The 20,174-nt window shown below is 47.2% G+C and overlaps 1 protein-coding gene across 1 annotated transcript in view; it reads left to right on the top strand.

Moving 5' to 3' along the window:
- Positions 1–20,174, top strand: part of LOC131294695 (uncharacterized) — a 48,405-nt gene that overhangs the window by 12,370 nt on the left and 15,861 nt on the right. Inside the window, exons 5-8 of the mRNA XM_058322739.1 lie at positions 9,863–9,894; positions 11,367–11,460; positions 16,094–16,336; positions 16,504–17,521. Coding sequence (XP_058178722.1) covers positions 9,863–9,894; positions 11,367–11,460; positions 16,094–16,336; positions 16,504–17,521 — 1,387 coding nt within the window. The remainder of the gene's footprint in view (positions 1–9,862; positions 9,895–11,366; positions 11,461–16,093; positions 16,337–16,503; positions 17,522–20,174) is intronic.

Genomic DNA, 20,174 nt, shown 5'->3' on the forward strand with positions numbered 1-20,174 from the left:
GTGGAAGTTTTGTAGATTTATGGCTCACCCCTTTCCCTTCGGAACCGTTCGGTTGACAGCTTACCTCACATGCACAAGCGCCTCGGGCGTAGGGTTCAGCCCCTCCCGGCTGGGCCGAATGGGACTCATTATTTTTCGCATAACAAAACACCCCGTCCGTCCGACACAACCCTGTTTGGAGCCGACTCCGAGTGCGTCACGGATGAACGAAGGATGTTCGATAGCTGAGCTGGGAGCTAAAGTTCGCCTCGTCGGATCAGCCTTCCGTGTCAGAGTTGGTGTAAGTGGAAGCCCTTTCTCTCGCACAGTAACGTTCCTCCCACCCTTCGCCCTAATGTCTAGGTTCACCTTGGGTTCCGGACTGGAATATATTTCAAAGACGTGCTCAGTCTCTCCCCAGTTCGCACTCGCTTCTTCTGGGTTAAATTCATAAATGGTTAAAAATGGCAAACCCGACGAAGCCCGCGAGGGGGGGGGATGTGTTCCGGTTGCCCTTGTTCTTCGTTTTACTTTCCCGGGAACCCCGGGTGATGCCTAAAATTGAGCACCACATTCTCATCGCTCCCGGGAAAACCTCCACCCAACCGGGGCGAAGAAGTCATATATTATCGTATATATTTTGTCACACGAATGATCGATGGTTCTGGGTAGCTCGTTTCACCGGACGCGAGGCGGTTGGGTAGGCTCCCCGGGAAAGATCAGGGTAAGGCAATCAAGTCGTTTTCCGTACGACCGACAGCGCGCGCACACACCGGTCGAAATGGATGGAGCGCACGTGTGGTGTGATTGTAAAATAAATCATACCCCCCCCCCCCCCTCCCCCCCGGGGGCTTCCTAGCCGAGGACGCAAGTAACGTGGCCAGCACACAAGAGCCCACTTAGGTGTCACCACACCTGGCATACTGTAAGCCCGGCCGCCCGGCGCAATTTGATCTCTTAATCTTGCGATGAAATTCAGTTTAAGGTTCATACTTTTTCATTCAGCTCGTACTTTCTGGTTTGAATCAAAACCTCACATCTGGTGCGCCGTTGTTGGACACCGGAAAGGCGCTTTTAATTGGCACCGGACTCGTCCGATGCAATCGACACTGTAACTGACGTAGGAAACCTCCTACGCAGCGACCAGCACCGGTGCGGAACCCCGAGCTGGCCAGTTCGAAGATACCAAAGTTTCTTTCTTTAGCCCGGAGGAGCCCTCCGACTAATAACTGAGCCTTCTGATCTTGTTGAAATGCTGCTTTATTGCCTAAATGCTATCCCTTAAATACTAATTTATTGCTGATTCTTCAGCTTCCTATTACATGCGCGTGGCTCCACGCGCCCGGTGATCGCGGCCGTTGCGCGTGGAGGCATCATATTTTGGCCGATCGCGGCCCATCATTCTGGTCCGCCGTTGCGCGTGGAGACATCATATTTTGGCCGATCGCGGCCTTTCATTCTGGTCCGCCGTTGCGCGTGGAGGCGCAATATGAAACTTCCTGGTCGCGACCTTTGCTTGCGCGTGTTGCGTCGGCAACATCCCCGCCCCCGTAACTTCTCGTAGAGGGGTTACAATTGAGATTCTTGTACTTGTGGAATGAACGGGGGAGGGCGTATTGGTAGGTCTCTTTTCAGATTGATTGTACACACTATGGTTAGCGGTATGATGCAGAGAAGGGCTAAGATTCCTACGATTATTAGATAGTCCTTAGTTTTGCTCGACGTTTGTTCGCTTGGGTAGTGAGACGGCAATGTCTTAAGAGGTTTAAAATATGTTTTATATACTTCATTGCTTTTTACCAATACCGATCGTATCTCTATACTTCTAGTTTCTATCTTACATGTAGGTGATAGTGTTATAATAGCTGCGTTGTAAGGCGGAGTAGTAATCGTTCCATTACAATTTAGTAGTATTTCCTGAGGTCGGTCTGCGTAGTAGAGGACCTTATTGGGCTGATTTAGTGGAACGAAGTTTGTAAAGTTAGGTTTTAGGTGGATAGTTGTGCAAAGATTTGTAGATTTCAAATGAAGAAGTACTGCAGCGGCACAGTCCGCTTCCTTGTTGATAATTGTTTTTTCTGATAGGTAGTGCGTAGCGTTAATCCGCTTTATCTTATTCGGGTATACAAAATAATTATTGGTATTAATTGCTATGCGAGTTTTCGCAATGTTAATCATTGTAAGGTTTTTAAAGTTCGGTACGGGGATTATGTCAAATATTTGAAATTTGTCCGTTTCTACTGCTAAGTGTTTCATGTGTAGTATAATTTCCCCCTCTATTAACTCTTTCCCTATCAACGATGCTTGCTCTAATGCGATCTCATGGTCCACGTTAATTCTGATGTCCTTTATTGTGTCTAATTCGCTTAATTGACTTAAAGGATCTATTTTAAGAGATTGATATCTATTCACTATATTTTGTACCAGTGTGATACCTATCATTAACGTTTCTTCTACGAACTTATTTAGCGTCTTCTTCTTACTTTCGTTAGACTCTTTTTTTAACCTTGAAATGCCTTCACTTATCATCAAGATTTTCTCACCCACTTCGCGCATTGCTTGCTTATGCTCCTTATTCTTGTCTTCTAACTTGTTAGCTAATTTGGCCATCTTTTGATCCTGGGTTGATCTCAGCAGAGCGAGTTGTTCGTCTACCTCGTTACCGCCGAAAAGGAAATCTTTTAAGATACCGAACACCCCGCCACTTCGTCTTACTCTTATTTTTATATTTTCCCGTATGAGAGTTACTGCGTAGTCGCACTCTTCATTTAGTGCGCTCCTAAGGCGATGAATCCTCGAGTCGTTATTATCAATAGAATTTAAGACATTATTTATTTCGTTCTGCAACTGCCGAACGATTTGTGAATCGTTCGCTGGGTACATGCGGGTATGAAATTTGGTCTCCCATACCCCTCTGAGATTATTCAATGTTCCTATATGGTCGAAAAAGATACCGGGTTCGGGAATGGGTGTGATCTTTAATGCCGCTATTGCGGTTGCTCCCAGTAACATTAACACCCAGGCACCCATGTTGTTGGTCTAATCTTTCTTCTCTTGGTTGTAGTTCGTTCTCGTAGTTCTTGGGCCTTTGCCTTTATCTTTTCGGTATCAATCGGTTTCTTTTGTCCCCACGCCGGGATATGTTTTCCCCGGTTATCGTTGGGTGGATTCTGTATGTTCTTTTCTTTTACTGATTCTTCCCCCACTGGACCTAAGTCCAATACAGCTAGTTTTATGGCGGGCTTATGGTACTCTGTTGCCCCTACCCTTATTTTTGCTGATCTCACCTGACCGTCTTTCCCCGGGAATATCTCGGTAACTCTTCCTTTCAGCCACTTTCCCGTCCGGCTCTCGTCGGGGAAAACCACAACGTCTCCGACTTTAAGTGGCTTTGTCGGGTCGATCCACTTGTCCCGTTTTGCTAATTTTGGCAGATATTCGTTAATCCAGCGTTCCCAATAGCGACGCGATATGGCTTGAACTGTTTTCCAGTTGTTTCTGTCAACTAACTCCTCAGAAGGTGTTGGCTCAGCTTCCCCGGAGCACCCTATTAAAAAGTGAAATGGTGTCAATGCCTCGTCGTCTTCTTTGCTGATCGGTATGTGGGTCAGCGGCCTATTGTTTATGATATATTCGATTTCGGCTAGAATTGCCCTAAGAACTGGTTCTTTATAGTTTTGATTGCTGGGAAGGAGACTCTTGACCTCCCTTACGATTCTTTCCCAAGCTCCTCCGAAGTGGGGAGCTCCTGGCGGGTTGAAGTTCCATTTTATGCCTTCTACCGCTCCTTGCTCGATGAGTCTCTTCATTTGGTTATTGGCACCAACAAAATTGGTACCGTTGTCACTGTAAATATTCAATATTTTACCTTTTCTGTGTTGCATTGTGCGCAAACACATCAGGAAGGTGTTCGCGCTTATATCGTTAACCAAGTCTAAATACGTAGCGCGTGTTGTTAGGCAAGTAAATACTACCCCCCACCTCTTTTCGGTACGTCTGCCAATCGTTACGTTGAATGGGCCAAAATAGTCAACCCCTGTGTGCGAAAAGGGCTTTTTGAATGCTGCCATTCGACATTCTGGCAGTGAGGCCATCTGTGGTGGTGAAGGCCGGGCCGCTTGGTTTTTGCATTGTTGACATTTTCTGGTAACTTCCTTGAGCGCGGCTCTAAGGTCTATAATCCAGAAACGTTGACGGATCGCTGCTATAACGGCTTCATGTTTTTTATGTAGAAATTTGTTGTGGTAGTAGTTTACGACTAACTTAGTTATCTTGTGTTTCTTAGGGAGGATAATTGGTTTAATTGCTTCCTCCGGCAAGTAGTGCGCCTCCCCCAGGCGACTTCTTACTCGCAATATGCCATCTTCAAGATATGGATTGAGCGACCTGATAGAGCTGTGTCTAGGGATTGGTTTGTTTAATGTTAGGTTGGTCACCTCTTCTTCAAATGATTCCCACTGAGCCTTTTTCAATAATAAGATTTCGGCAGTCGTCCACATTTCGCAATCTAATATTTGCGTGTAAGGTTCACGTTTGACTTTGTGTTGCAGCTTTTTGATATAGCACAGCCAAATCGCTAGCGCCTTTTTCAAGCGCACCCATGAGGAGCACCACTGGATCGAGATGATTTCGAAGTCATCCCTTTTAAATGTTTTGATAACGTGCACCGGCTTGAGGTCTTCATACGTTACGAATGGTTGCGGTTTACGGGGAATGATTTCCTGCTTTAGGAAGGCCGGTCCCTCGAGCCATAGCGACGGGCCCTTTTTCTCTTTCGTAGCTTCGTCAGCGGGATTGCTTCCTGAGGCCACCCATTGCCACTGATTTTTATTTGTGGTCTCTAGAATTTCGCCTATGCGCAGCGCCGTGAATTGTTTGAATTTTCGCGCTTCGCTGCTGATCCACCCAAGCACAGTGGTGGAGTCGGTCCAATAGTACACATCATCGATCGTTATTCTTAATTCCTTTTTAGTGGCTTCGGTGAGCCTGGTGCCTAATACTGCGGCCTGAAGTTCGAGCCGCGGGATAGATAGCGGTTTCTTAGGAGCGACCCTTGATTTGGCGCAGATAATGTTTATGTAAATACCATGCTGGTAGATGCTTCGCAGGTATATTATTGCTGCGAATGCCTTTTCGGAGGCATCGACAAATGTGTGCAGCTCTCTTCGGCAATCCCCCCTTGCCTTTGCATAGGGTCTAGATATTTTGATTTGTTCAACGTCTTTAATCCTGGTTAGCCACCTTTCCCATTGGCCTTGCAAGGCGACTGGGAGTTTGTCGTCCCAGCCTATCATTGATCTCCATAAATCTTGCATGAGAATTTTTGCCTCTGTGGTATAGTGAGCGACTAATCCCAAAGGATCGTATATCTTCATTATGGTCGATAGTACCATTCTTTTGGTGATATCTTTTACGTTGACTTTGGGTAGTTTTAGCACATACCTAAACTCATCGGATTTCCTATCCCATAACAGGCCAAGAACCTTCTCGGAGGTTTGACTGTTGGTTCCGATGTCTAGTAGTGTGTTTTCTGACAGTCTATCTGCAGGAATGGTACTCTCCAGCTCTTTATTGTTGGTAATGAAATTTCGAAGGAAGAAGTTCGCTCTATTGTGGATCTCGCACACCTCCTGAATAGTTCGAACGGCCGTTTCGAGATCTGGAAAGCTGTCCAAGTAATCATCTACATAGTGATTTCGCACTATTGCTTCTGCTGCTTCTGGATATTTTTCTTGGAACAGTTCCGCGTTTTGATTTTTTACATATTGGGCACATGCTGGGGAACACGTGGCCCCGAACATCATGACTTGCATGACGTACACTTGTGGCACCATGTCGGGTGAGCCCCTGAACAAGAATCTTTGGGCGTATTGATCTTCATGCCGTATTTTGATTTGGTGGAACATCTCTTTGATGTCACCTGTGCAGCCAATTGGGTGCTCGCGGAACCTGATCAGCACGCCTATAAGTGAGGTCGTTGCATCTGGTCCGGTTAGTAAGTGTGAGTTAAGAGATTTACCATTGTTCTTTGCCGCAGCGTCAAAGACCAATCTTGGTTTCGGCGGAACTTTGTTGGCGTTTATGGTTGCGAAATGAGGAAGATAGTATATTTTTGGATTATCCTCTAAAAGTTCTTTCACCGTGGCCTTGCGTGCATACCCTTTCGCGACGTAGTCAGCTATTGTTTGATGGTACCATTGTTTCAAGAATTCGTCTTTCTCCATCTTGCGTTCCTGTGACTTTAGTCTCATTACTGCTTGCCCGTAGCTGTTCGGCATTCGGGTTCCTTCTTCGCGCCATAACAGACCGATTTCATATCGGTCGTCACGGTATGCTAATGTTTTTTCCATTATTTCTAAAGCCTTCTTATTTTCGGTTGCAATTGGGGTTTCGCACGGTTTTACCCCGAATCCCTCCGTGGTAAAGAATTCATGCATCATTTTTTCCATCTTCATATGTTCTTCGCTTGCTACATCGGTTATTGTAAAAACGGGGTTAATATTTCTGTCGTTTGCTTGATCACCTCCTATAATTGTCCAACCGAGCCGTGTTTTTTGTGCGATGGGTTGGTTAGGTCGCCCAGATCGATAACTCACGCTTTGGGTGTAAAATGCGTGGGGTATGCCCAACAAGAGTGTTGGCCTTGCATTTTTGTAGCTCGCCAGGTTGATGCGAGAAAAGTGTTTATATGCCCGCTTTAGTGCCTCGGCATCGACTGACTGCATAGGGAGCTCGAGCTTTTGGACCGAGCGAACGTTTGCAATGTCAAAAAGTCGATTGTTTGGACCCTTGATTTTAAATGATACTATTTGACTCGCTGGCTCGCACTGCGTATCGCCGTTTGTCCAGCAGAGTTTTAGCGGTGCCTTGGGTCCCGATACCTTTAACTCTTCTCTGATGTCATTTAGAACGAGACTGGTGCTCGATGCAGGATCTATTAATGCAAATGTTTTAACCTGACCAATTTTTGAATACAGTGTTACGGGAATTATCTGGTAGAATAATTCTTCATTCACTCGGTGGTGATTGATGCGAGCGGAATCGATTTGTGGCGTGTCCTTATATGCATGGAGAATGTTGTGGTGTCTACGACCACACCCTTCTACCCTGCACTGCGGCGGAGCTCTACAATCTCCTGCCTTGTGGTTGTTAAATTTGCAGCAGTTTGCGCAGATTTTATTTTGGTTTACTATGCGCCACCGTTGTTCTACCGATTGGTTTAGTAGTTTTCTGCATTTGGCGGTTTCGTGAGGTTTATTACAAATTAGGCAGGATCGACCTCTTTCAGTTGCGTTGTAGCGAACATGAGCGTACAAGCTCTGTGGTCTCGCTTGCTTCGTAAACCCACCTTCACTTGCGGCTAGCACTGTTGCTAACTCTTCTGAGGGTTCCAGCCATTTGGCCAGATCCGTTAGGGTTAAGTTCGAATGCCCCTCTTCCTCATTGTTTTTGTTTGGAAGTGTGCTTTTTATCCATTCGTGCCGAAGCTCTATGGGTAGTCTAGCAACGAGGTCATTTAGAAGCCTCTGGTCATTTAGATAACTTCCCTGGCCCAGTAGCATCATGTTGTCAATGAGGTTGTGGAGTGCGTTTGTAAACTCCAGAAAATTTGAAGGGCGTTCCATTGTTATGTTCTTTACTGCGAGTAGCTCCCGCAGCAAAGATTTGTAAATGTTTTCCGTGTTCCCATATATCCTCTCGAGCCTAGCCATTATTAGCGGAACATTTGCTGGATTGAGCATCAATCCGCTGACTGCTCGCAGCGCTTCCCCCTTGAGATGTTTTTGCAGTCTGTTTAAATTTTCTAAATTTGAAAATTTTCCGACTCGCGATGTTTCATCATAACTTTGTTTGAATCGCGGCCATACTTTGTAATCTCCCGCAAATTCGGGGAGTTCTATCAAATTTCCTTTTGATGAAGATGGCCACGCTTGCACCATCTTTTCAATGCTCGTGACGAGACGATCAATTTCGGAGGGGGGTTCGGAATCTTTGTTCTTTTCCTTTTTTAGCGTTTCCGTTAATAGTTCTAATTCCCTTTCATGCGGATCTTGTTCGTCTTCGGACGTCTCTTTGGCCCTCTCAATTTCCATGTCCCTTATTATTTTCTCTGCCTTCAAAAGTGCCTGTTGCAATATTTCTTTCTCTTTTTCTGCTTTTTCTTTAGCTTGTTCTGCTTTTTCTTTTGCTAGTTCTGCTTTTTCTTTTGCTATTTCAGCTTTTGCTTTAGCCGCTTCGGCCTTGTCTTTCACCCGTTCGGCCTTTTCTTTTCCCGCCGTTGTATCTTTCAGCAAACGTTCTCCTTGCATCACTGCTTGCCTTAGGGCTTCTGAATTTTGCATGTCCTCCTCACACCTTGGACAAATATAGTCCTTGGGGGCACTTTTCAATCCTAAGCACTCAAGGTGTAACCATCGGTCGCAACATGAGCAAATCGCTAGCTTTCCCCACTCATCTTTGTTGGTACACAACTTACAGTGACCATTAGGATTAGGTTTATACTCCATTTTTAGCTACTTTTGTTACTTACTTTGTTTGCCTCGGAGGTGGTAGTGGCTACGCCAACGCCTTCGCCCGCTGCGCCGGCAATCGTCCGTTTGCTCAGCTCAGCTGATTTCCTCGCGGCGCTCGTATGACTACCCTGCCGCCGCCGTTCCTCTGGGGGTGTCTGCCACGGCTTCCGGGGTTGACTACCTCGTGGTCCGTCCGACCGACTGCTGCGTCCGCCCGTCTCAGGTTTCGTTCGCCTTCCCTCTGGGGTTGTCTTCCACGGCTTCCGGGGTCGGCTGCCTCGTGGTCCGTCCGACCGACTGCCGCGTTCGTCCTTCTCAGGTTTCGTCCACCGTTCACCGACTTCGTCCACCTCCGCGTCGTTCTGCCACCGTCTCTTGTTTTGTTCGACTGTCGATGCGTTTTTCTCTGCTCTCTGTTTTCACTCGCTGTTCACTGCCGCGTATTTGGGTGTTCGCGGCAGCTGTCACAGGTGTTCCGCGCAAGTTGGGAATCGGGTATTGCACGTGATTCCTCTTGGGGACACTTTTGGGTTATCACTTTTTCTTTGTAGTGTTACCTGTGCCCAGCGTTCAACTTCTAATTGCTTCACTTTACTCGTGGTGCACTTTTTATGCTTTGTGCTTCGATTATTTGCGCGCGTTTCTCTTTTTCTCTATGCGCTTCTTCTTCTCTGTGGCACTATGCACTTCTGTTTCTTGGCGTTATGCTTGTTCACGAACTTTTTTCGATCACTGCGCGCGTAGGTTCTTTATTTGTGTGCTTATTTGCGTACTTTTTGTGCACTTCTACTCGAGCGTTTTGTCACCGATCGACACACACTTTTAGATAACGTAAAGAAACTTGGATTCCTCTCTGGAGCCACCATTTGTAACTGACGTAGGAAACCTCCTACGCAGCGACCAGCACCGGTGCGGAACCCCGAGCTGGCCAGTTCGAAGATACCAAAGTTTCTTTCTTTAGCCCGGAGGAGCCCTCCGACTAATAACTGAGCCTTCTGATCTTGTTGAAATGCTGCTTTATTGCCTAAATGCTATCCCTTAAATACTAATTTATTGCTGATTCTTCAGCTTCCTATTACATGCGCGTGGCTCCACGCGCCCGGTGATCGCGGCCGTTGCGCGTGGAGGCATCATATTTTGGCCGATCGCGGCCCATCATTCTGGTCCGCCGTTGCGCGTGGAGACATCATATTTTGGCCGATCGCGGCCTTTCATTCTGGTCCGCCGTTGCGCGTGGAGGCGCAATATGAAACTTCCTGGTCGCGACCTTTGCTTGCGCGTGTTGCGTCGGCAACAGACACCATATTGTTTTCCATTGATCCAATTCATTCGACCTAAATAAATAATGTCTCTCCATCTCTCTCCGACAGCATCCGAAGACTGGGCCGGCAGTCGAATGCGAGTAAGTAGAATCGACTTCAGTGTTTCAGTATTCCCTGTGCTTTCCTTCCTTGGTTTTCCCTCCCCTCTTTGTGTCAGTCATTAAGATTTCTTATCCTTCCTGCTGAAAAACCGGGGGCCACGCCTTCCTGCAAGAAGGAAAACAGAAAGAAAAAAAACCAACTTGGCCAATCTGCAAATGTGCTCTCTGTTTGTGTTGTATCTTTGTGTAGTGCTCCAGTTTTTCTTTTTCTTCTACCCCCGTTCCCAGCACCGCTCCCTCCCCGTCCAGTGCCAACGCAAGGCATGGCTCATTAGAGAGCACACGGGCGCCATTATTATCTCGGAATCCCCGCTCCCTCCAGCCCGTTTTCGGCGACGGCAAAGAAAAATCCACCCACCCTCCTTTCGCATGCCGGTTCCGGAGCGTACCGGAGCTGAAGGGAAGCAAATCCTTGAGAGAGGGCGGAAGCACCACGGATAACATTGTCCCGAGCCGGGCGGGTTAAACAAAGGAAGTCAGCAGCCGGAGGGCCGGAGTGGAGAAAAAAATCGCAGATACACACAAAAACGAATATTAGCAACAATCCACTGTCCATCCTCGTTATGTTCCCGGCGGAGAGAAGACGCTTAGGACGCGTGGGACGGGCGCGGGAACCTTCCGGGATATTTCATCCGATCATTAAACGGTCCGGTCCGTTCCCACCACCCGCACCAATCGGGCCAGTTGCTTGGCCACTCGGGTGAATCTAAGAAAACGGTGGATTGGTAGGACGATAGAATGAAAAATCCTTTCCCGCTTTCCTTTTTTTCTGGCCAAGTCTTTCGCCAGCCCTGAGGGGGGTGGAGCGGGGTGGGTCAGCAGGACGCTAGCACAAATACCGGCTAACCGGTTCATGCCCCGCTGAAGGTTTCAAATTAATCGCCTGCATTAAATCATCGTCCATCGTTTCCCGCCCTAGTAGCCGCGCTAAATGAATCCTCATTAAATACATCGAAATATCTTATTTACGTTCGCCATTTTCTTCCCGCAACCCCCACACCGGTCCTTGCCCCCACGAATTCCTTCGTTTCGCTTGCCGTTTACGCTAACGGGCTGTATTTATGATAAACGATTCGGTCACATTTCGGACCCCGAAAGCCGGGCGGACCTGAAGCCTCCCAACGTTTATTTGTTTTCTCCGAGTAACGGTTCCGGCATTCCCCGTTTCGCCCGGAAGCAGCAAACAAATCTTTGATTTCCCTTTGCCTGCGTCAGTGTATTTGTACAATTTGTCAAAATCCACGCTTTCACGGCCGCATGTCATCTCCTTCGTGTGCGCACGAAGGATAATGGCTCTAATTCTTAGTTTTACGGGCCTCCCTTCCAGCCTCCGAGGCGTCGTTTGGGCAGGAAGTAAAACTCCAAAAGAAAAAACTTTTCCATCACAATCATAATAATTATTTCTTCGTACTCTTTTCTATCTTTGTTTCGAAACCCCCCCCCGCGCATAGGAATTGTTCAGTGCTTCAGCGCAATCTTCAGAGCGAGATGGACCGACACGCCCTGGAAAGCTCGCAGCATCATGAGGCGATTAATAATCTTAAGGTAATTAGTCTCTTTTCAAACACATCTTTTATGCTGTATTAGACTGGTTTAATTCTAGTAATTTAATATAGTTTAGTTATTGCTGTCCAACGAAGGCTTAAATTGTTTATGTTCGAAGCAACCAAAGGAAAAGTTTGACAATATTAGTAACTTAGTTTTACCTGAGTTTAACATTTTTTTTTATGTCTCTAACCAAATACTCCAAGTTTTACTTTTGATAATGTATGGTACAATTTAAAAAAAAAGTCAAAATATAACTTGGCCAGCACTTTGGTCACAGTCTGAACTATTGAAACAAGTTCTTCCCTTTGCTATTTCTATTTAGTTTATAACTCCAATGGTTTCTTTTTTGAGAGGTTTTGTTATGGAAGCTTGTTTCAGTTTATAATGAACAGTTCAAAGTATTGTACATTATTTTAATGTGTTCTACTATTTTTCTTACCCACAAAAACCTTAATATGATAACTTTTTAAAACAACAATACGCTTCATAAAAGCAAAAAATTCTACCGAGAAAGGTCTTAAAATTTGGCATTGTACGTGAAGGTATGCGAGGCTTATCATTCTTCCAATTTTAATTTCATTTCACGTAGCTCTAGCCCGCCTTATCACTTGCTGATCGGGGCCAAATCCTTTTCGTAGCCGGCAATACAACAACTAACAAAAAAAAACTAAATAGGAAAAACTGGACGGTATTTGAAAGACTTCCCGTTGCCATCGGGGCGATTTTACGCTTCACGGAAGACTACGGCACAGATTATGGCACGATCCCATAAAATTCCATTTTCCCAGCGAGCAAGCAAGCAGGCAGGGCAGCGTCGGTCCGAGCAAGAACCTCGGATCGGTGCACTAAAGACGTTCTCACCTTTTTCGCTGCGGCGATGAGGGAACGGCCCGCTTGGGATGACTTTACAAAGCCACTAGCCGTAAAACCGTTCCGAGTCGTCGGGATGGTAACGGGAAGCAGAGGGGGGGGGGGGGGGGGTAAAGGCAGCACAATTTATTCATTGTCCGATTATCTGCATCGCGATGGCTTATCCAAAGCCAGGCACCGGATAAATACGCAGTACAAGATGCAATGGCCGTCGTTTTGCATGGTTCTCTGATTTCTCGAACGTCGCTTCCCGTTGCCAACAAGCGCGGTGGGGAGGGGTTTTCCCGGGGGCGGAAAAGCGGGCGTGCTTGCGCGCTGCCGTCCGCACGTTTCTCATTCGCTCGGACCAACTTTCCGGCTCGTTTGTGCAAAGTTGCATTAAAATGAACACGGAACGATAAATTAAACTACGGCCATTAATGAAGTTTTGCGCCGCTAACCTTTACACCTTTGCACAGTCTTCCACTCGCCTCGTGGTCCCGGGGATGCGTTTGCGTTCGTTTACTGCTCGTTAGTATTTAAAGATGGACAGCAAAAAGAGGGGGAAAAAAATCCAGAGAAGTTTGAGATTCTTCTACCGTACCTTTTTGGGGTATTAAATGAATACTAGCATGCAGCAAACCTGCTGTCCAATTTTTGCCTTCTGCTAACGGCCTGAATATTAGTTTACCTGTAAAGATAAAAGAGAGAAAGAAAAAATGAAAAGATGAACATTATTGAACAGCTAACGGCGCTAACAACGCCAGGAACTTAACACACACTCATAAGAGTTCAATAATGAACTCAGTGAAAGCGCCCGGCAGGACGCAAACGGCACGGACAGCCGAACTCTGTCCACTGCTCAACACCGGACCGAAAGGTCAGTCCCGTCCACAAGAGTCGTACTCGACTTCACGAACCCATCACAAACTGGTGCGGAAATTAATTAATCAATGTTTCAATGTTGTTTTCGCTCGCGGCTACCGGTTGCGTCAATTCCAGGCCTTATTCCCCTCCACCACGCAAAACCAGTGTTTCTCAAGCCACGCTCTCCACGCTGGGGGGAGGTATGGCATGGGCCGGGTATGTTTTCCTTTCCCATCCCATTAGGTACACACTTTCCCCGGGCGCCCGTTGGCGTTGGCACACACTTTTTATCGCGCGCGCGCGCGCCTTTCGGAAGGAAATTGGAAAAGTTTTACCGAACACACCGGCAAAACGCGCGGCAGTTAATGAACGGTTGCGATCGTTAGCCTCCGGGACCGATCCTTGGGAGACTTCGCGCTACGGGAATTACTGTAGTATTTTTATTCCCCTTTTTAAGTCGGTTCGGTTGTAAAGATGTTTTTTTTTCTTTATTGGGTAAAAGTTGTTTTTACTGGCTCTCCAGTGAGAGGAAAGTTTGGGAGTGGAAAAGGATACCTTTTCTTCCTTATTCTAGACAACCTACGAATGCCTGCAAACTTTTTGTTTGGTAATTTATCAAACCCAAGTGTGATATATTCCTCTGTTTTCTTTCAATCAAGGTGTCAAGATGGTGATTAATTGAAATAGTTAAGATCACTTAAAAAAAAAAAACAACAGAAACGCCTTCTGGCTGCTTCTTATCACTCTCGCAAGCGTGTTAGTTCTAGCTGTCTGACCTAAAGTACTCCTCCAGTAGCTCCGGTCATTTGCAGCCCCATTCGATAGTTTTGCGGTATATGTTCGTCCATACTGGTTCAAAGATGTTTCAATGGCTTGTAGACAGCGCTTCTGGCGCAGAGAAACACAATGAACAGTGGCTTCCCCCCCGGGATAGGATAGGACGCTCGTTAGGCACCCGTTGACATCGACCACATTTGACGGTAATGCGCACCAGCAACCGCAGGACACGTTCAGCTGATAAAAGACACACACACACACATACATTGATTGATTGTAGTAATTACTCAGTCGCAGCTGCACCGACAGACACGCCACAGCTGCCGCACCAGCGCCAGCGCCACCGGTACCACTTCCTTCCGGTGCGCCCCGAGTTTTAGGCGTTTGGACAAACACGGGACAAAACCAAAGACCAAACTCGGGCACGCAATTACGTTGTCAAATAAGAAAGATCGGCCCACGGATCGGACAACACGTTCTGGGGTGAAGCTTTCTTAGGAGGTTTGTTTTGCCTAGCCTTCCCCGTGATCTCCCGTTCCGGGGTTGACCTCACCGGTGAGCTTCGCTTTAGCTGACATGGGATAGTTTAATACAGGATGATGGCCCCCCGCACCGGCCCTTACCACCAACCTAGAGGCCCGCGAGCGGATCCTGCTGACTCAGTAACAAATCCTACCCCCTTATGGTTCGTACTGACATCGCACCGTTACCGGGAACCCGATAAATTCCTGCCAATCCAACAACGTGTCCCAAATGACACCGCCATGAGACTCTTAATTCCACCACGCTTGCGGTGGGGATGGGATAAATTCCCCGGAACTGTTTCATTTCCACACACACACTAATCACCTATCAGCCGCATTCGGGAGACGCGTTTCGCTAGAGTCTACCCGAAAGAAAACGTCCTTTCCCCCCGTCCTCGAGAGAGGAAGGGGAAAATAAACGGGGAAGGGAAGGGGGAGGTCTCCTGGGAGCACGAGCTGTTCCGGCCTACCCATCGATCGACAGGCCTGCTCCGAAGGTTATGGGAACGATAATTGTGTTTGTGATCCGAGGCTTCCACACCTCACCACAACCCACTAACGCCGCGAAAATGAAGAAAACTCCGCGCCCCCCTTCCCCCCTTCGCGCCTTGCCAAGCTTAAGGAAGATTTTCCCGTGACACGCCACCCGGCGGGTGCTTCGTGCCCAACCCGGGGTAGCACCCGGGAGCGAGTGAGCTTTGCGGTGTCGGAAATGAGCTAACGGAACGCAGAATAATTATCACTTCCTTTTAATTACTAACCTATCGCGCGGCGAGCGTTGTTGCTATGCGTGCGTATAGCTGTTGTTGGTTTATTTTTACTGTTTTTTTTTTTCCATACGCCCTTCGGTAATATCACGCCATCCGTGGTATTTCTTCGCCGCAGTGCTTCTCAATCTGTTTGCCATTACTGTGGACTTATTTTTATGTTAAAGTGCAGCTTATTAACATTTTAATTACTTTAAAAAAGCAAAAGGTAAACTAAATACAGGGATTTTCAGACAGTAGCAGTGTTTATTCCAACTGCAGCACATGATATTCCAACAGTACCAGTTGATTTTATAACTCAATCATGTTTATTATAACTGTGTCATTTGAAATCAGAATCGTAGCAATTGATATTACAATCCCCCTGATACAGCAGCTTGAGCGAAGTACGCAATTAGCGAGTGTAAACGTATACCGCACGAATGACAGCCCAAGATTGATCTACATAGCTGGTGCAGCAATGTCATGTGCTGCAGTTGGAATAAATGCTGCTACTGTTGTGATATCATCTGAAAATCCCTGTAAAATATGGCAGAGTAGCTTAAATAGCAAACTCTTATTACATTTTGTTTAAGATAGAATATAATTTTTAACAGTATTCTATGACTGTTCGAATTAATTTGACATATTCAATGTTAGACCAATATTAAACCAATATTAAACCTCACAATTTCTCCTAAATTCTCTATCATAGCAACATTTTAAAAACGTGTGTAACTTGGCTTAAGGCATTGCCGATGGCGATTACAGTAGATGAGAAGGAATTTTCACACTCTTTTTTTAAATTCTCTTAATTACCGCCCCCATTTCCTAACGCACGGCTTTTCCCGCCCTCTTGTGGAACAGCTCGATCTGGCGAACAAAATAAAGGCCACTGATGCAATGACGGCGCAGTACGGGCGTCTCGAGGAGCAGTTCGCGAAACTGAGGGACGACGTCGAGGCAAAGCAAACCCTGGAGCTGGAAGTGATGGAGGAGCTTCGGCGTAAGGTTAAGGAAGCCCGATGCAGGCAGCAACAGCTGGAGCAGGAACGCAACTCAGCTGAGGCCCGCCTAATGGAGGCCCTGATGGACAACGAGCGGATGGAGGTAGGGTAGAAGTTTTCGGAAAATTTATTATCGTTGCCCGGGGCGTGCAATGATGGATTGGAAAAAATAATGATGTGACGCACCATCGGAATGATCGCCACCGACAAGTGCAGTTATTTTGTGGTTTCTTTTTTTTTAAAGGTTACTTGTCTTTTTAATCTTTTCAGTTTCTTCTGCACACTCAAGACAGCAATTTCAGCCGCGTTAAAAGCGAGCTGAGTACCATTCACAAACTTTCCGCCAAGCAGCTCGAGTTTCTGGACGATCCTGGCAATGATGGTCGGGTGTTGAGTGCAGTGGGCAACCAACGTCATCGCCGTCAGGCGTCGGCTAAGCAACGGGTGGAGTGCAACATCACCCCCACCAGCACTTCCTTGAGCTCCCGGCCCCCCTCAGACGCGCTATCTCCTGCCAATCTTCATTCGGCCACCTCGCTCCGCCAGCGCTTGGTAATCGAAACGGAACAAAGAAACGGAAAGCCATGCAGCAAGGGCTCGTCGGGGCCGGAAAAGCCCGCAATCACGCCCGAACCGGATTCGATTCCAACCGAATCGATGCCTTCGTTAGCGCCCTCGCTATCGGATCAGGATAACTCATCGCACGCCCGAAGGAGCACTGCCCGGCGCAGGATTTCCACCTCATCGGACGTCGGCTCATCAGGCCTGGGTAGGCTTTCCGGGCTGGCGACGAGTCACGATGCGCTGGCCTGTGCCCGCGGCCCGCGAGATAACGAATGTGAAGACCACCGGTCATCCCGCGCCACCACCACGACCACTCCAACCCCGGTGATCAATGGAGGGCACGATGACAACCGCAACTGTCAACTTCGGGCGAGACCGTTCACTTCGTGTTACAGCACCGGGCACCGGAAGTTTGGCCGGGCCGAAAAGCGTTCACCCGGCGGCACATTCGAGGGCCATCGAGCCGGCGACAGCGAGACCATGAAATGGCAAAACGACGATAAAAACCACGGTCCAGCGAGCCCCGCCAGCTTCCTCACCTGCGACGGCTCGCCGGACGATTCATCGCGGGAAAACGCTGCTGCAGATTATGAACGCGGCAAGAAAATGGATGGCCCGGCCAGTCATTACGTTGTCCGGTCGCGAGCAGCCAGCCTTGGTGGTGATCAGCCCGCATCACCGGTGACACTCGATGACCATCAGCAGTTCGTTGCCGAACTTGCGGGTGAGTAGCGCCATTGTTTTTCCCTTTTTTTGCTCAAGAGCTGTGAAACCACGGATCACGGCTCGCTTGTCCTCGGCGAGTTTGTTTTTTCCTCCCGTCAATCAAAATCTCAACTTGGCGCAGGGAAGCTCGGCTGCAGTTACCGTTTTTTGTCGGGATTTTCCAAAATTCCGAAATGAATCACTCTTCGACGCGACAGGTCCTTTCTTTGAGCGAATAAAAGATCGTTCCAACCACTTTATCGTTCGACGGCAGCCAAGTCGCGGGAAGGGATATACGATAATCACCATCGTTATTACCGGCGATTATAAATTGGGAATCTGTTCGGGAGTAATGGCAAAATAATGACGACTCAGCGGTCGACAGTTTTTTTTTTCACAATTTTGTTTTCGCTTTCCTTGTCGAAAAATGTACTCACAATATATTGCCAAAAGTTTTAATCTGTAATGGTGTTTTCTGAAATCATTTTACTGTCATAAATGTACTAAATTTTGTTCTATTCGATTTTGAACTTTTTTGCATTTATGTTTCAAATTGGATTGGATTGGATTGGATTTTCTGCCGTGTAGGCGCTAAGCTAAATACACCACTCATAAATGCCATCATCAACAACGAACTGTTTGTCCAAATCGATAGTTCCATCCGCAGTGACGTTTGCCGCTACACAAACAAGACCACACACTTACTCACGCTTCGTCGCAAACCAACCGGCTTCGCAAACAGTGCTCACCCGGCGGTCGGCAAAAACTCATCAAATACTCTACCTTATTTATGGAATTAGTTCAAACTCGCTGTTTATTGGTGGTGCAACAACTTTTGCGCCACACACGGCAATATGTGCCCGTTCATTAAATTCCATTATGGAGAACTAACACAAACCGACGACCAACGCGCCGACCTTGGGCACCGTGTAGGGCCGTAAATAATTCGTCGTTGCATCTGGCCGGCCGCGGTGGCAGCCGGCGTGGCAGCAGCTGCGCCGGCGATAACAGGCAATGCAATGCAACATTGTGGTTGCAGTCGGGTTTTAATGGCGTCAATAAATAATAGCCCAAACACATTAACGGGGAAACCCACCGCTGTACCGGTGGCGGTTCCGTGTGTTGCCCAAAGTGTTACCGAGTGTCCGACCGTCAACTAACATCGGCAAGCGTAAACTGTGGCTGTGGACGTGACCAGAGCTGGCATTGGAACCGAGTGGTAAAGCGTTGTTTCAGATTGTGCAAGCGACAATGGGCCGTAATTACTACAGTATGGAATTTTATTTCAAGTCTTTGAGGAAATCTGTATGTTTTGCTTAAGGTCCAATACTTAAATCGTTGCTCATAATAATCTATAGCTAGCCAAATGGGGTTGCTAAGGTTAAAAGCTCGTCAAGCACTGGGCGCCTCCATCGATCGACAATGGGCCTTAATTCCTACAGTGCGGAATTTTATTTCAAGTCTTCGAGGAAATCTGTATGTTTTGCTTCAGATTCAATACTTAAATGTTTGGTCATAATAATTTATAGCAAGCCAAATGGGCTTCTTAAGGTAGAAAGCTCGTCAAGCACTGGGCGCCTCCATCGATTGCATGATTATAGGCCTATACGTATGACATTAGCTAATTATTTCAAATGTTAGTGCTGCTCCTGCAATAAAACATTGCTTGATTTTATGTTTTGTTTTACTCGGCACTCAACTTGAATCTGAAAATTTACTTCTTCAAGAGTAAAGGTAAAGAGCCTACATAACTCCAAGAACTTCAACAACATACGATAGCGTAAGGTGTATGTTCGAGTTGCTAGATTATACTCTTAGCTTAAAGTTGCTCCAATAACCTCGACTTGGGTGCGTAGCTGGTGTTTTATGTTCTTCCATTTCAACCCTCAGGCGGTGCGGTGCGGATAAAGCAAAATGTTCGTGTAAAAGCCCGTATTCGCCTACATACTGGGAGGGTGTAGTTGGTGTGCAGGTCCTATCCCTACCACCCACTGTTCTACTACTTCCCTTTAGTGTGTGACATGAACACACACTTTCCCCGCAAGGGAAGACCAGCCATGAAAACTCCATCCGCTTCGATGCCTCGGGCGGAAACTTTGTGCAAAAATCGTTCGGCGCCAGAAAATTCATTTAACACACACACTGGCAGCTCCCCAGCCGTAGCCAGCAACCACAAATACACTTCTACGGGCAGCCACATACACACTTACGTACGTCCACATCAGCCACTCACACATTCGCTGTGGGGGCTAACCGGAAAGCTACAACGAAACAATGATCGATCAAATAATCTCCGTCCCGAATCGCTCATGAATATTCAGTACCGTCGCTTCCGATATGATTACCCATCGCCCCGACGCACACCCCGGGGGGGAAGTTTTCCCCAGACGTAGCAGGGGTAGAGTAGCGGAAGGGAGGCACTGTAAGGACTTCGAGATTGTCGGTTCGGGTGATTGCGCGTTACCTAGGCACCCTTTCGGAAAGCTCAGCGCATCGATGGATTCGTCATCGATTGAAAAACGAACCACAATGTATTTAAAGCTAACCCAAAGGGGGATGAAACGGGGGCTAGAATTCCGAGGAAAGCTCCGGAGCCGAACCGCTGTACGGTAATCGGAAATGACCATGTCGTTTCGTTCGGGTGGCATGCCGGTAATTATGGACGGAGCCTT

Source organism: Anopheles ziemanni, chromosome 2, assembly GCF_943734765.1.
Source record: "Anopheles ziemanni chromosome 2, idAnoZiCoDA_A2_x.2, whole genome shotgun sequence".
Lineage (NCBI taxonomy): Eukaryota > Metazoa > Arthropoda > Insecta > Diptera > Culicidae > Anopheles > Anopheles ziemanni.